The following is a 15339-nucleotide window of genomic DNA, read 5'->3' on the forward strand; positions in this document are numbered from 1 at the left end:
ACGATAAAAAACCCCAGGTGGTCAAAGTTATACTGGAGCCCTCCACTACGGCGTGCCTCATAATCGGAACTGGTTCTGGCACATAAAACCCCTGAAAGAAGGTATGTGCAATCTTGACATGTCCACGCCGGGTAGCTTTTCACTAGGTCTGTGGATAACATCAAAATGAACTGAATCTTGCTAATCCATCTTGCCACTCTTCCCTACGGTTGTAAGGCTCGGAAGGTATGTCAAAGCCTGATTGTCCGCGAAAAGCTTGAACCGACGGCCCTCCAAATAACTCCTGAAGTATCGTAACGCCAGCACTACTGCTAAAGCCTGCTTTTCTGTGGTCGTGTAATTTAGTTCCGCTCTTGAAAAGGTGTAGGAGTAATAGCCACTCAGCTTTAACTGTTTGCTTCTGTCTTGCCTGGAATCTCGTTGGTGTAATACTGCTCCTGTGCCATAATTAGATGCGTCAGTGCAGAGCTCGAAGGGTTTTGTGAAATCGGGTAATATCAGGATTGGATCTGAAGATATTGTGCATACCAGTTCTTCATATGCATGGCCGCACTCGTCGCTCCACACAAAGGGAACTTCCTTTTGAGTGAGCCTTGTAAGACACCTGGATATCACTGCAAAGTTTTTAATGAACGCCCTAAAATGTCCTGCCACTCCTAAGAATACACGCAGTGAGTGAACACCGTAGGGTTTATGCATTTCCTTTATTTGTTGGACGGACTGTTCCTTGGTTGTCTTCGTGAAGCCATCCAGGACTCTTCCAAGGAACACCACCTTTCTCTGAAGGAATTCACTTCTTGTTTATCTTCAGGTGTGACTTGCTCAACGCTTCTAGTATTTGAGAGATGTGGGAACAGTGCTCTTCCTCGGTACGGGAGTAAATGATGATGTCACCCACATAAACATTGCAGAAATCTTTAAGTACACCGTTCATCATGCGCTGAAACCAAGTGCCCGAGTTCTTCCAACCGAATGGCAGACGGTTGTATTCATATATATCAAATGGTGTTATATGTACTTATTTGATTTTTCCTGGAGGGATACCTTTGTACCGATTGGTGAGAACCATCGGCATCCTCCAGTATCATTAATGATGTCATCAATCAAAGGCATAGGGAATGGATACAGTTCTGTTTGGGTGTTGATTTGGCAATAATCTGTACAAAGTCACAGTGAACCATCTTCTTTAGGAACAATAGTTATAGGAGATGCAAAAAGTGAATTTTGAGGGCCTTTTTTTCCCAACTTTCTTTTCATGAGAAATTCTGTAGGCTGTCTTCCGTACAACAGTCGTGTCGCGAAGTTCAAAAGGTACTTCGGGTACAGACGCTGCAGATGGATATGTATCGAGGCATATAAGTTCGGGAAAAATTGTCTATATATCATTAGCGCATTTGGCAGTTCTCATCTGTGGCGGTGTCTGGACGCTTGAAACCAGGGAGTCTAGCGTCGCATCTTTCCAAGAAATGTTCATTCGTAGCTTCTTCATGTCGCGTCTTGACAGTATGAACAAGAATTCGACGTCACACATAACCAGCACTTCTGCTGTGAAGTCCTCCCCAGCCAAATGTATATTGACTCTTGTGCAGTGTTCGTGATAATCCATCGTAGCTCTTAACCATTACCACTTTAACCTTGTCGCATGTTATTTGCCCTCACCATGGTTTGATTAATCAGACTCAATGAAGCTCCTGTTTCGACTAGGGCACATTTCTTTTCCATGAATAAGTAGTGCCGTTTGCAAAACGCTTGATCGAATCAAGTAGACAGCCTTGTTTTGGTTATGCGGGTGGGGCTGTGCACCCACGTTTGTTTTTTGTCTCCTTGACGTCTTGGTTGCAAGGGAAATAGCCAGAAGCTGCGCTTCTGGTCGTTGTCATTGCTGTCGCTGGATGGATCCGATTATGCTGTGCAACGGGCGCAGGAGCTTCATGGCAAACGTCCTTAAGGCACCCCAGTAGGTCTTCAACTGTCTTGGGCGACCTTATTTGCACTTGCCTTTGGCATTCCTTTGTCATACCGTGGATGACTAACGGCACAATAGATCACTCAGGCAAAGTAGGATCTGCCAACAGTAACAGCAGTCTCTACTCGAAGAAATAGTCAATTAGTGAACTTGAGTGTTATTTGAAAATATAGCTTTTTCCCATCGGTCGACCGGGTTCTGATCAAAAGTGGAGATAAAACTTGCTCTCCAATGATCCCAGGTGTCGTCCTGATGGTCTGTTATGCGGAGCTCCATACCATTTCTTGGTATTGTGTACAAGAAACAGCCTCATATTTTGCACTTTATCCTGCAACATCATCCAGCAGTTCTTTTCACAAGCGTATTCAATGAACTTCAGCCAAGTGGTTGCCAACGCGGTCGTCCCATCGAACGCGTCTGGCCTTCACTAATTCAGCTTTGGGACCATTCTTAGCGCGCAGAGTCTCTATTAGCATAGCAAGCAATTGTCCATGTTGCTCAATTTGAGGCGCCTGCACTTTCAACATCTGCTGCATAAGCATCGCAATGTCCTGGCTATTGTCATTTTGAAAGGGCTTGCTGCTTAACTGTCTGAAGTGCTCTTCGTAGTCGGATATTTTGATATTGATCTTCAACACACCTTGGCTGACGAGATCCGCCTTGGTGACTTTAGCCTTACTTGCGATGAACTGGAGCAGGCTCGGTGACGTCGCTGTCTCCTGGACCTCGATTTGTTCTTCATCTTCGGCTTGGCATGACGTGACGTACGGTTGTCCCACTGAACTAGTATTAACTCGTACTCCTATCCACATCCTGTCAGGCTGCGCCAGATGGAAAATAAAGGATCCGAGACTGATCAACTGTTTACTGTTTTCGTTCGATTATCTTCTCTCTCTTCACTTTCTCTTCTTTTGACCAGGACGTTACACTAGTCACTAGTGGAAATAATAAAGGAGACTGTAAGCCGCTGACCGGTCCAATAACTATGCCCGACTTCACTTGTTCTTGAAGGATTCGGAAATTTTTGCGGCGGAGATTCTTGAGGTGAGGTAACATAATTCTGTGATTAGTTAACAAAAGCTTTCAGGGCCCCTTTAAGAGAAATTGAGTCTACTTTCTTGTGTAAACAAGGTAATGACAAGGGTGCCCACTGTTTGAAGGCCTTTGAAATGTTGGTAGAGTATGGTCTGTGAGTCGCTAAGTTCTTGGCTCAAAGGCTTTCGAAAAGGCCTGCGTGACACTGGCATAACTGAAATGAGGCAGCATGCTATTTATTTGTGCGCTTGGTCTCAAGCATTCGTTGTTTGCGTGCCGCAGATTGCCTCCGGCAGTGATCACGTGGTGATGCTGACAGTTAAGGGCAACATGCTGACCATGGGATGCGGAGAGCAAGGACAGCTGGGACGAGTGCCCATAAGAACCACCTTGCGCCGAGCATGCTGCCCTTCACTAGACATGCTTAAGCCCATTAATGTCTACATACCGAAACCCAGTGGTAAGTAGACATGGGAGCTGAATTTACTTTGTTATATCCATTACTTTGCCAACAATTTTTTTTTTCATTTTTCAGAAAAAGCAACTTAGTTCTATTTCAACTCCAATCCACATATGGTTCAAAGCTGTTTCAATAGGTTTGGTTGTAAGCGTAACCTAATATTTATATGGAAAACGCCATAAACTTCTTTCCTGGTAAAACTTAACAGTGCTCGTGTGCTACATGCAAAGGCTCAACTAAATGGTATGTGTGCTGGACTTAGGCTGCTTTGACACTTAAATGTCTTTTGGACCAAAGTGCTGCCGAATTGTAACTGCCGATGCTATCTTCAGTGCGGTCACTTTTTAGCATTTTCAAGGCCGAGTTCATATATAACGAACTACTGATACGACCACTTTTCGTGGAACTGTTGAGTTCGTTATAAACGGGTTTGACTGTATTAAGAATCATTGCAGTTTACTGCTTGACTTAAATTTCTAGTGTTTTCATTAACTACTGTGGAACTGTACTGAGTGTTGTGCTTTTAAGTAGGAGGTCGCGAGATCAAATCCCTGCCGCGGCAGCTGCATTTCGGTGGAGGTAAATGCAAAAACGCCCGTGTCCCATGCATTGGGGGCACGTTAAAGATCCCCTAGGGATCAAAATTAATCTAGAGTCCTCCATTAAAGCGTGCCTCATAATCAAATTGTGGTTTTGGCACTTAAAACCTCAGATTTAAATTCAATTCAGAACTGAATTGTATTTAGTTGCCCTAATATTTCATTTAATTCATTTCCTTCAATGTGCACATACACTGTGCCCAGAAAAATGTTGGGCCAGTAGCCGAAGCTAGTTCAGGCCTGTATTTGTGAATAATTTGCACCAGCATAAACGAACAAAACTTTGAAAGTATTGTAAACTGTAACACAGTGATCACGTATGTAAGTGAAAATAATTGTAAAATGACATGAAGCAAAGGCAATACTATTATCACACAAAGCCATCTGACGCAAATATGAAAACGCAAAAAAAGTGCAGTGCGTAAAAACTGTAAACGCACAACAGAAACAAACAATTCAAGTATATGCGTATTGTCATTTTGTGCAATGTTAGACGCTCAATCTTTGGGAAATAAAATGTTTTAATGATGTATGCAAAGTCCACTATTTTTGATCTCCAGTGGCATTAAATTAATATTTTTTTTCCTTTCTGTTGGCACTGATCATTTCATCATGCACATGTGACTGTCTGCCTGCCCAGGTCTTGCAAGAGACCCAGTCAGTATTGAAGAAAAAGCAGATAAATAAATAAATTAGCCACCAGCCGAGCTCCTAACCCTTGCTTGTTTTCCTCCCCTTGGATTGTTTGTGTTTACTGCTGGTATCTATTCTGGCATCATGTCCAGGTTGCAAGACACGAGCCTTCGACAGGATATGGGCTGGGCCATATAACACATATGCGAGGCTACGTGAAACGGGCAAGCTGTACGGGTGCGGTCTGAACAACTACCACCAGATGGGAGTGCAGGCACACACGTCAACTGACAGTGGACATATTATTTCTGTGCCTCGACCACTGACCTCCTGTCAAGGACATAGGTAGGTTATTTGTTTCTGTACTGTCAAGCCTGGTTACAACAAACAAGCTTATTGGCAAAGAATAACCTGCAGCGGTGGCTTAGCTTCTATGTAGTTGTGCTGCTAAGTGTCAGGTCGTGGGATTTAGATCCCGCGACCTCACGGTGGTCGCATTTCGATGGGGGCGAAACGGAAAAATGCCCGTGTCCTGTGCATTGGGGGCACGTTAAAGAGCCCCTGATGGTCAAAATTAATCGGGAGTCCCCCGGTCTGCCTCATAATCAATCAAATCGTGGTTTCTGCATGTAAAGCCCCTCGATTCAATCCAAGCAAAGAATAGTTTGATACAGTCACCAACTAATAATTCAGACACCGATAAGTTGGTCATGCTTTATAATTTGCACTGCTCTCTGGCACCATCACTAACCCCAAAGGGTAAGGATGACCAAAATTTTGGACATCTTGCCAGTGCGCTGTGCAACAATTCAGACGCCAACTGCACGACCGCATGCTAATTTGGGCACCGAGTCTAGAAGAAATAGCACTTTTTTCTTTCATATGTTGCCGGCACGGTCGGCGCCTTGTCACCGGCACTTTCTCGAAACTGAAACTAGCGAAACCTGGTCGATCTAGTAGTCGCCAATAAAGATACTGTACTTGCATCTCTGTAGTGACAGCACGACAATAGTCGAGATACAGGCCGCAATTTTGTATCAATTCCTTCTGCTCGATTCCATGCCACTCTTATCCACTGTTCATGGCTGATTGATCCTGGTGATGGCACGTGCAGAGCGTTGCTCTGACCACTGATGAAGCATAAATTTGCTACCAGAATAAATCTTTTGAAATATTCATTTTTCCCATGCACAATTAAACAATGGAACAAACTCCCGCAAGAAATTGTCCCCGCTCCCCTTTCAACATTTCCACTTGTCCTTCAAAGTTCCATTTCATCTCAGCCTGGGCTCACATGAAAGTTATTGTTTACAGTTTCTTCTCTTTCTAGCGATTTGTGCTTGCGATTTGTGCTTACATTTGTGCCTGCTTCTATTTGTGCTTCTATTTATGCTTCTATTTGTGCTTGATTTGTGCTTGCAGGTCGATCTGTGCGATTTGTCCTAGCAATTAATGTTTTGCCTTTGTTATTGTAAACGAAATTTCATAACTGTTCTGTGGATAATTCTGAATGAGATGTCACCAATCTGTATTTTGCTATGTATTTGTATTTTTTTGTATTTGAATGTTAATACTTCCCCCCTACACTAATGCCCCACAAGGGCGCTGTAGGTACTGTAAATAAATAAAAAGGAATATGTAGCATAAAAGGCATTGCTAGAAAACATGGCCATGGGATGTCTAAGCCAGTGGTTCTCAAACGTTACCAGTATGTGGCTCCTTTTATAGTACCAAGCCTACCATCACCCCCCCCCCTCATCTTTATAAACCTTCTGAAAAATTTAGTTCTTCAATGACACATTTCAAGTTGAGAAAATTAACCACATTGCAGGCAGCTACCAAATTGCTTTTTAGCATGCTTGTTTACTTTTTCAATGGCGCCCATACATTTTAATTTATTTAAGGGGAAACCCTGCCTGCTCTCTGGCTCCAAAAATAGGCCCAAATATCTCTTTCTGTCCCATTGCTTTTATTCTTCCTTGATTGGATCCCGGTGTCATCCTTGGTTTAACCTTTGCCACAGTCGCTTGCAAACATGTTCTGGAATGTTTTGCCTAATTTTCTCAAAACACCATTTCTGGTGGTGTCACTATATTGGAAATATACGAGGGCGGTCCCCGATAAGTACTTAGCTTTCAAAAAAAAAAACGAAAGTTTTCTAATGGTGTCGATTTATTTCTCAACATAGTCCCCTTTCAACTCCATACACTTGACCCAGCGATCCTCCAACTTCTTGATCCCGTCAGAAAAATATGTTTTCTCCTGAGCTGCAAAGTAGGCTTCTGTGGCGGCGATAACTTCTTCATTCGACTGAAATTTTTCTCCGGCGAGTGACTTTTTCAAGTTGGGAAACAAGAAGAAATCACTCGGGGCCAAATCTTGAGAATACGCTGGATGGGGCACCACTTCGTAGCCCAGTTCGACCAACTTGGCCGTGGCGACAGCGCAGCTGTGAGCTGGCGCGTTGTCATGGTGGAAGAGCACCTTTTTCTTCACCAAATGTGGCCGTTTTTTTTTTTTTTCAATTCGGCGTAGTAGGGTCCTGTCACTGTTTTGCCCTTCTTAAGGTAGTCGACGAAGATCACACCTTGAGAATCCCAGAAAATGGTGGCCATCACCTTTCCGGCTGATGCGACAGTCTTCGCCTTCTTCGGAGCAGGTTCTCCGGGTGCAGTCCACTGTTTCGACTGTTCTTTGATCTCTGGTGTGTACCAGTAGATCCATATTTCATCGACGGTAACAAAACGATGCAGGAACTCTTTCGGATTACGCTTAAACAGCTTCAAACACTGCTCTAAAGTGGTCTCACGAATGCGCTTGTTGTTGACCGGAGTGAGTAAACGCGGCACCCATTGTGCCAACAGCTTTCTCATGCCCAAAATTTATGCAGGATATAACCCACGCGGTCTTTTGAGATGCCTACTGTCTCAGCTATCTCGCGCACCTTCAGTCGGTGGTCTGCCAATACGAGGTCATGGATTTTTGCCACGTTATCGGCCGTGGTAGCCTTTTGCGGGGCCCCTGGGCGAGGCTCATCAAAAACCGACGTGCGACCACGTTTAAACTCGTTGAACCAATTTTTGACAGTTGCCATCGAAGGAGAAGACTCACCGTAGATGGCATCCAGTCGCTCTTTGATTACGCTGCGCGATTTCCCTTCCAAAAACAAGAATCCAATCACCGACCGATATTGCTCTTTTTCCATTTTTTAACGGACACACGAAAAATCACCTGCTTCCTCTTCCTCAAGCAGCCAAAAACAAAACCGCGAGCCCGATTCGACTGGACCTTTGCATGTGTCCCTCTAAATGAGCGTATACTTAACGTGAGTATATGTCTCGTGCGATAGCATCCCGCTCTCGCAGTGAGGCTAAGTACTTATCGGACCACCCTCGTATCTCTGGTTCTACTCATCCTATTGCAATTAAATTTTTGTCACAAAGGTAGATAGGTTTTGTTATACAGTAGAACATTGTTTATATGTTTTGTTGAAAAACTCGTGAGGAAACATGCTCACTGGGAAAATGTATGATCCGGTTGCTAAGCAATTTAGCAGACTCAACTGTGGTTGACATCTACGTATAATGCGAAGCGTTGGGCAAACCGTTGCAGCACGAGACCTTGATGCACGCTGAGCTTGTGGGCTCCAAGCAGCGCCCCATGTTGTCGATCTTTTGGCTCCGCCAAGCTTACATTTGTGCTTCTCGAATTCAGCTTGGGTCAGAAGCTTCTTTGAGAGACCCATCTTGGTTCGAAGTTTTGATGCACCCACTCTGTGTGAATCTTTGTGGCACGAGAGTTGTCGGGGCTCGAGTAACTCGAGACGTACATCGTCATTTTTCTATTGCGTATTGTTTTCAGACGGCAACGTGAAACAGACGCGAAATCGAGCTGATGGGAAATCCTGGAATACGATGCCCAAGATGCCACCAGAGCAAAATATGATGCTTACTTTGTGCCACTTACTTTGTGTGCTACATTCCACTAAAAGTGGGAAGTAGCGCGTGTCGTGTGCTTCCCACTGCACCATGTCCCACATGCTGTGAAACCGATAGGTGAAGTTGCTTATAGCAATAGGGTTGGCCGCGATGATATGTTGGCGAGCAGCTCACTGGCCATGATTGGGATGTGCGCGCGGTAGTAAAAGGCACGTCTCGGATGAGGACGCATGCTGGGGCTTCGCTGCGAAGGAAGTCGTGAGGCCTTCACTGCTTCGAGCACTGATCAGTTGCGCGATGACGGGAATTGCAGCTTCTGCACTACTTATAGCCAAAATAAGAGATTTGCTGATTTATTCAGTAGATAAAGGCATGCTGACATAGGCTTCATTTGTTTGTTTTCTTGATGCCCTCAATAATTCGACATTCAATTTTTGGTCTCGTCAAATCCAAACTAACGGTTTTACTGTACAACTAGGTGTCATCTTTACACAATACAGTTGAACATAATACATATAATGAACACGAATATAAAGTAGAACCCCGCTGATGTGTTCCCAGTTTATATGTTTTCCTGCGTATAATGTCGCTAAAGCCCAGTCCTGGCGAAAAGGCTCAAGACGCCTGTGTATTAGTAAATTCCTCTTTGATATGTCATCGTTCCCACCTACATAATACATTGCAACTTTGGTGTATAATTACCTTTCTAAGCTGCAGCTGCAAAAGGCATTGACAGCGGACGGCGATGGTTCACTAGCTGCCACACTAGACACCCTATATCTGCACACTTTCAACCACCACCAACGTGCTCTTTTGACACGCCACGGTCATGGAGGGTGTGGTCCTGGCACAAACTTGGGAAATCTCTCGCTCCTTGCAGCACACCTCTCTATATTAGGACTCCACCTGCATGACAGTGTGCCAATCTGGCTACAGAAACAAGAACAAATGGTGGTTTTGGTGCTGGGCTGGTTCACGATTTTTCTGCATTCTCCCTACTGATCTAGCAGACGTGCAGGTGCTAAGCAACAGTGCAGCAAACGATGCAGCACGAGGGCTTAAATTGCCATTGAAACCATGCTTACGTGCTTCGTCTGTGTCTATGCAACGCGGGGTATGTTCACACCTCAAGGCTGACTATACCTGTGGTTTCGGGACCTTTTAACCTGATGCGTGGTGCACTTTAGGTGGACAAAACATAATGCCAGCAACCGCACCTGCACCCCACTGTTTTTTTCGAGTGTCGCTTTGTGGTGGCACGGCTGAAGTTAAGCTGCAGAATTTCATCACTTCTCTCTTGTGCATCACCGTGAACCAGTTTATAATGGTGCAGGTGAATCGAACATACCTGATGTGACACGTTTCTGTTCACTCAGGTGGGAACTTGTCAGCGGAGGCCAGCACCACACGCTGCTCCTGAGTGAGGAAGGCTCGGTCTTCACCCTCGGCCGCAAAGACTACGGCCGGCTTGGACTCGGGGCATCCATGCCTGCTGGTAATGAAGACCAGGAGACCCCTGCCCAAGTGCCTGGCCTCTCTGGCTGCGTAGAGGTCTCGTGTGGAGAGGCGGTCTCATTTGCCATTGATGGCGAAGGTTGGTCCATGTTGTGGAAATATATTTTATTTTTTCATGAAGGTGTTTCAGTAGTAATACTGCTGAAGTAGTGCAGTCGACTCCTCTTAATACAATGTTCACGGGGACCTCCAAAACCTTTGGAATAAACTTCCAGTTAAGCAAGCAGCACAGAAACAGCATCTTAATTAATCGATACTTCCTTACGGAAAATGGGTGGTCGTCTTGGCCTTCCTCTGCTTGCAAAATGGAGCTGCTAAAAGCAAATTTTGCTAGCTTGGTCGTGCTTCCCTTGTCTGCTTCTTTCAAAACCTAAACTTTCGTCGCCAGGTCAAGCGTGCAATAAGGTACAAGTTGGCACAATTTCAGTAGAACCTCGTTATATTTTTCGACTGACCGTAAGGAAAAAAGCTTAACCGCCGGGAAAATGGAACGGGAAGGGCCCAAATTGCCATAGCAACGTCAGAAACAGTTCCGAGTCACTGGCACTACAATTATTAGACATCAGTGTTCTTACTGTGACCAGAGGTGGCGTGTTCGCTGATGTGTAATTAAGTGACACGTACTATGCTATTTTTTACTACTTTTTACGTTCTTGTACTACGTTCTGCGACAGTGACCCCTTTCTATTTTAATATTGTTACGGGGAGAATATATATAGAATGGATATATTTACAGGGTAAGGCGCACAACGCTGCAGCAATCGTTCAGGGGAGCGCGTGCACACCAGAAAAACCACCCGTCGTCGTCGTCATCGTCCAAGCACCGACCACAGGATCGCCGCTCGTGACATTACCCGCCGGCGGCAGAAGCACCGTCCCGGTGCAATTAGGGCCCGGGCTGAGAGTGGTACGGTTTTAGACGCGAGACATGGACTATGTCACTCGCGATTGTTGCAGAGGCCGACGTAGGATTTAGCGGAGCGATTTCATAGGTCACATTAGTGACTTTGCGTACGACGCGGTAAGGGCCAGCATAACGGGAGAGAAGTTTTTCGCATAGGCCAACGCGACGTGACGGGAACCACAGCAAGACGAGCGATCCTGGAGGGAAGTTCACCTCCCGGTGTCGGCGGTCATAGAGACATTTTTGTTTGACCTGTGAAGCCGACAAGCGATCGCGGGCAACCTGACGGGCGATGTCAGCACGGGCAAGAGCATCACGAGCATAGGCAGAGGATGTGTCTGCGTGAGCATGAAGTATGGTGTCCATAGGTAATGGTGGGTCGTAGCCAAACAGTAGATAAAAAGGTGAATAGCCAGCTGTGTCGTGACGAGAAGAGTTGTAGGCGAAGGTCACAAAAGGCAAGTTAATGTCCCAGTCTCGGTGGTCCTCAGACACGTACATAGCAAGCATATCTGTGAGAGTACGGTTGAGGCGTTCAGTAAGGCCGTTTGTCTGTGGATGGTACGCAGTGGTGAACTTGTGATTGGTCTTGCAAGAACGAAGAATGTCGTCGACCACTTTAGACAGGAAGCAGCGGCCGCGGTCCGTGATTAACTGACGAGGAGCACCGTGGCGCAGGATGACGTCGTGAAGAAGGAAATCGGCTACATCAGTAGCACAGCTGGTGGGAAGTGCTCGTGTAACAGCGTACCGCGTTGCGTAGTCAGTAGCGACTGCAACCCATCTATTGCCAGTGGTTGACATGGGAAAAGGCCCTAGAAGATCGAGTCCCACCCGGAAAAATGGTTCATCAGGGATGTCGAGGGGCTGAAGGCTGCCAGCAGGCAGTAGGGCAGGAGTCTTGCGTCGCTGGCAGTGGTCACAAGCCGCAACGTACTGTCGCACAGAACGGTAGAGACCAGGCCAAAAGAAGCGCCTACGGATGCGATCATACGTGCGTGACACGCCTAGGTGTCCGGCCGTCGGTGCATCGTGAAGCTGGCGCAAAACAGTAGAGCGAAGATGCGCGGGGACAACAAGCAAGAGCTCAGCGCCGTCAGGCCGGGCGTTGTAGCGGTGTAAGGTGTCATTGTGGAGCGCAAACATCCGTAGGGAAGGGTCAGGGTGTGGCGAGTTGAGACCGTCTATAATAGGCCGCAAAGATGAGTCGCGGCGCTGTTCGTCAGCTATGTGGGCGAAGTCTGTAATGGCCAGAACAAAGGTGTCAGATTCATCTTCCAGTGTATCAGGGGGATCGACCGGGTATCGTGACAAGCAGTCAGCGTCTTGGTGAAGCCGTCCAGATTTGTAGAAAACAGAAAATGAGTACTCTTGCAAGCGGAGTGCCCAACGGCCAAGGCGACCAGTGGGATCCTTGAGCGAGGAGAGCCAGCAAAGCGCATGGTGGTCTGTAATAACTGAAAAGTGCCTGCCATACAGGTACGGACGGAATTTTGCGATGGCCCAGACGAGTGCTAAGCACTCGCGTTCTGTGATAGAGTAATTTTGCTCCGATGGCGACAGAAGGCGGCTTGCATAGGCGACCACGCGGTGGAGGCCGTGCTGCTGTTGTGCAAGGACGGCGCCTATACCGTGGCCACTGGCGTCGGTACGAACGTCCGTGCTGGCTGACGGGTCGAAATGTGCTAGAACAGGTGAGTTCGTTAGGATGGCAACGAGCGATGAAAAGGCGTCCGCTTGGTCACGACCCCAAGTGAAAACGACGTCCTTCTTGAGTAGGCCAGTTAGAGGGCGGGCCACTTCCGCGAAGTTCTGGACAAAACGACGGAAGTATGAACACAGGCCAAGAAAACTGCGGACATCCTTGGCCGACCGTGGAGTAGGGAACTGACTAACCGCGCGGACTTTGTCAGGGTCTGGCTGCACACCTGCAGCGTCAACAAGGTGGCCGAGAACGCAGATTTGACGGTGCCCAAAGCGACATTTCGACGAGTTAAGCTGAAGACGAGCGCGGCGAAAAACATCAAGGACGGTGGACAGGCGAGTGAGATGGCTCTCAAACGTAGTCGAAAAAACGATAACATCGTCCAGGTAGCAAAGGCATATGGACCACTTGATGCCTCGAAGAAGAGCGTCCATCATGCGCTCGAAAGTAGCAGGGGCGTTACATAGGCCAAAAGGCATCACTTTAAATTGATAGAGGCCATCAGGAGTCACGAAGGCGGTCTTCTCGCGGTCTTGGTCGTCCACAGCGATTTGCCAGTATCCTGAGCGCAGGTCGATGGAAGAGAAATATCTGGCGCCATGCAAGCAGTCCAGCGCGTCATCAATACGCGGGAGAGGATACACATCCTTCTTGGTAATCTGGTTAAGGTGGCGGTAGTCTACACAGAATCTCCAGCTATTGTCCTTCTTTTTCACGAGTACGACGGGAGAGGCCCAAGGACTGCATGAGGGTTCAATTATGCCTTTGCCAAGCATTTTCTCCACTTCCTGTTGGATGACAGCACGCTCCGGAGCTGACACACGGTAAGGCCGTCGGTGAATAGGACTCGCATCGCCGGTATGAATGCGGTGGGTGACGACGGAAGTCTGGCCCAAAGGACGGTCGCCAAAGTCAAAGATATCCTGGTAGGAAACCAGCACACAGCGAAGGGCAGCGGACTGTGCCGGAGCGAGGTCTCCTGATATCATGCGGGCGAAGTGGTCGCAGGACGAACCTGACTGCGATGACGGCGGTGAAAAATCCGGTGGAGGTTCTGTGGTCAAGGCAGAAACCGTGTGGCCGGCCAATGGGGTCAGATGAGCGAGTGATATGCCGCGAGGAAGAACTTGCGTCGAGTAGCCAAAATTGAGGATGGGAAAGGCGGTGCCGTTGTTTCTAACTGTCACCACCGTATAGGGTAGCGCGACGTTGCGTGTCATGGCGACCTCAGGAATAGGGCAGGCAACGTAGTCGCCGTCGGGTAGGGGCGGAAAGGCTGACAGCTGGACGTATATTGCGGCTTGCGGAGGCAGTCGAAGAAACTCGACGGAGCGTAGCCGGGGTGGGCCGGCATCAACGTTGTCGGGGCACGAAGGAAGTTCTAGCCGGAGAAGGCCCGCGGAGCAGTCGATAAGGGCAGCGTGAGTGGACAGAAAGTCGATTCCCAAGATGAGGTCATGGGGGCACTGTTCTAGAACAGCAAAAAGAACAGATGTGTGGCGACCAGAAATAGTGATGCGTGCAGTGCACATTCCAAGTACGGCAGGTGTACTCCCGTCGGCTACTCGGACGGTAGGTGAAGTCGCGGGCGTCAGGACTTTCTGGAGGCGGCGCCGGAGGCTCGAGCTCATTACAGAAATTTGTGCGCCGGTATCAACAAGAGCGGTAACTGCCACACCATCAACCAGAACTTCAAGAAGGTTGCATCGGGTATAAGGGACAATCAGAGGATTTTCAGGCCGGGTCGTAAATGCAGCGTCACCTCCGGGGGCTGCACTGGCTAGTTTTCCGAGGCGGCCAAAGGGAGACCGAGAGCGGCGAGGTTGGGGCGAGCGGGACTGACGGCGCTGGGGCGATGGTGAGCGGCTGATCCGGTTTTCCCTAGGAGGACGTTCAGCACTTGAGGCCTCAGGACGGAACGACGGGGCATATGGTGCATGGTCCGGGCGATTGTAAGTGTTTGGGCGATAGGACGTGGGCCAGCGGCTGCGGCAATGGCGGGCGATGTGTCCAATCCGAGAGCACGTGAAGCAGATGGGCCGGTCATCAGGTGTGCGCCAATCGGCTGGATTTCGATAACGTGGCCTGAAGGTCGTGTTCGGTCTTGCAGCAGCGACGACAGGGGCGACCGGGTTGGTAGCAGTATGACCGTTATCAAAGGTGGGTAAAATGCCCATATTCGCGACCTCTTGGCGAACCACGGCCTGAATTAGCGAAATCGGAGCCAGGTTGTTGCTTTGCATACCGTCATGAGGTGTAACGGGTGCCATGGCCTCGAGTTCTCGACGGACGATCCTGGTGACGTTTTCTCGAGCTTGCGCTTGCCGAAGCGTGGCTAAACCTTCGCAGGAGGACGTGGCAGCCGTATTAGGAAGTCGGTCGAAGCGGTGAGTGATACGTTGACTTTTGGCCAGCTCAAAACGACGACATTCAGCGATGACCGACTCCACCGTTGAGCAGTTCTTACACAGTAGCAGATTGAATGCGTCGTCGGCTATGCCTTTCAGTACGTGGCCCACTTTGTCCACTTCAGGCATGTCCTTGTTGACCTTGTTGCACAGAGACAACACGTCCTGAATATACG

General features: G+C 47.9%; 1 protein-coding gene across 1 annotated transcript in view; it reads left to right on the forward strand.

Moving 5' to 3' along the window:
• LOC119444152 (regulator of chromosome condensation-like) overlaps window positions 1-15339 on the forward strand; it is a 54596-nt gene that overhangs the window by 20851 nt on the left and 18406 nt on the right. The window contains exons 5-7 of the mRNA XM_037708612.2: window positions 3284-3461; window positions 4846-5038; window positions 10008-10225. Of these exons, the coding sequence (XP_037564540.2) occupies window positions 3284-3461; window positions 4846-5038; window positions 10008-10225 (589 nt within the window). The remainder of the gene's footprint in view (window positions 1-3283; window positions 3462-4845; window positions 5039-10007; window positions 10226-15339) is intronic.

The sequence above is a fragment of the Dermacentor silvarum genome, chromosome 1, assembly GCF_013339745.2.
Source record: "Dermacentor silvarum isolate Dsil-2018 chromosome 1, BIME_Dsil_1.4, whole genome shotgun sequence".
NCBI classification, from domain to species: Eukaryota; Metazoa; Arthropoda; class Arachnida; order Ixodida; family Ixodidae; genus Dermacentor; species Dermacentor silvarum.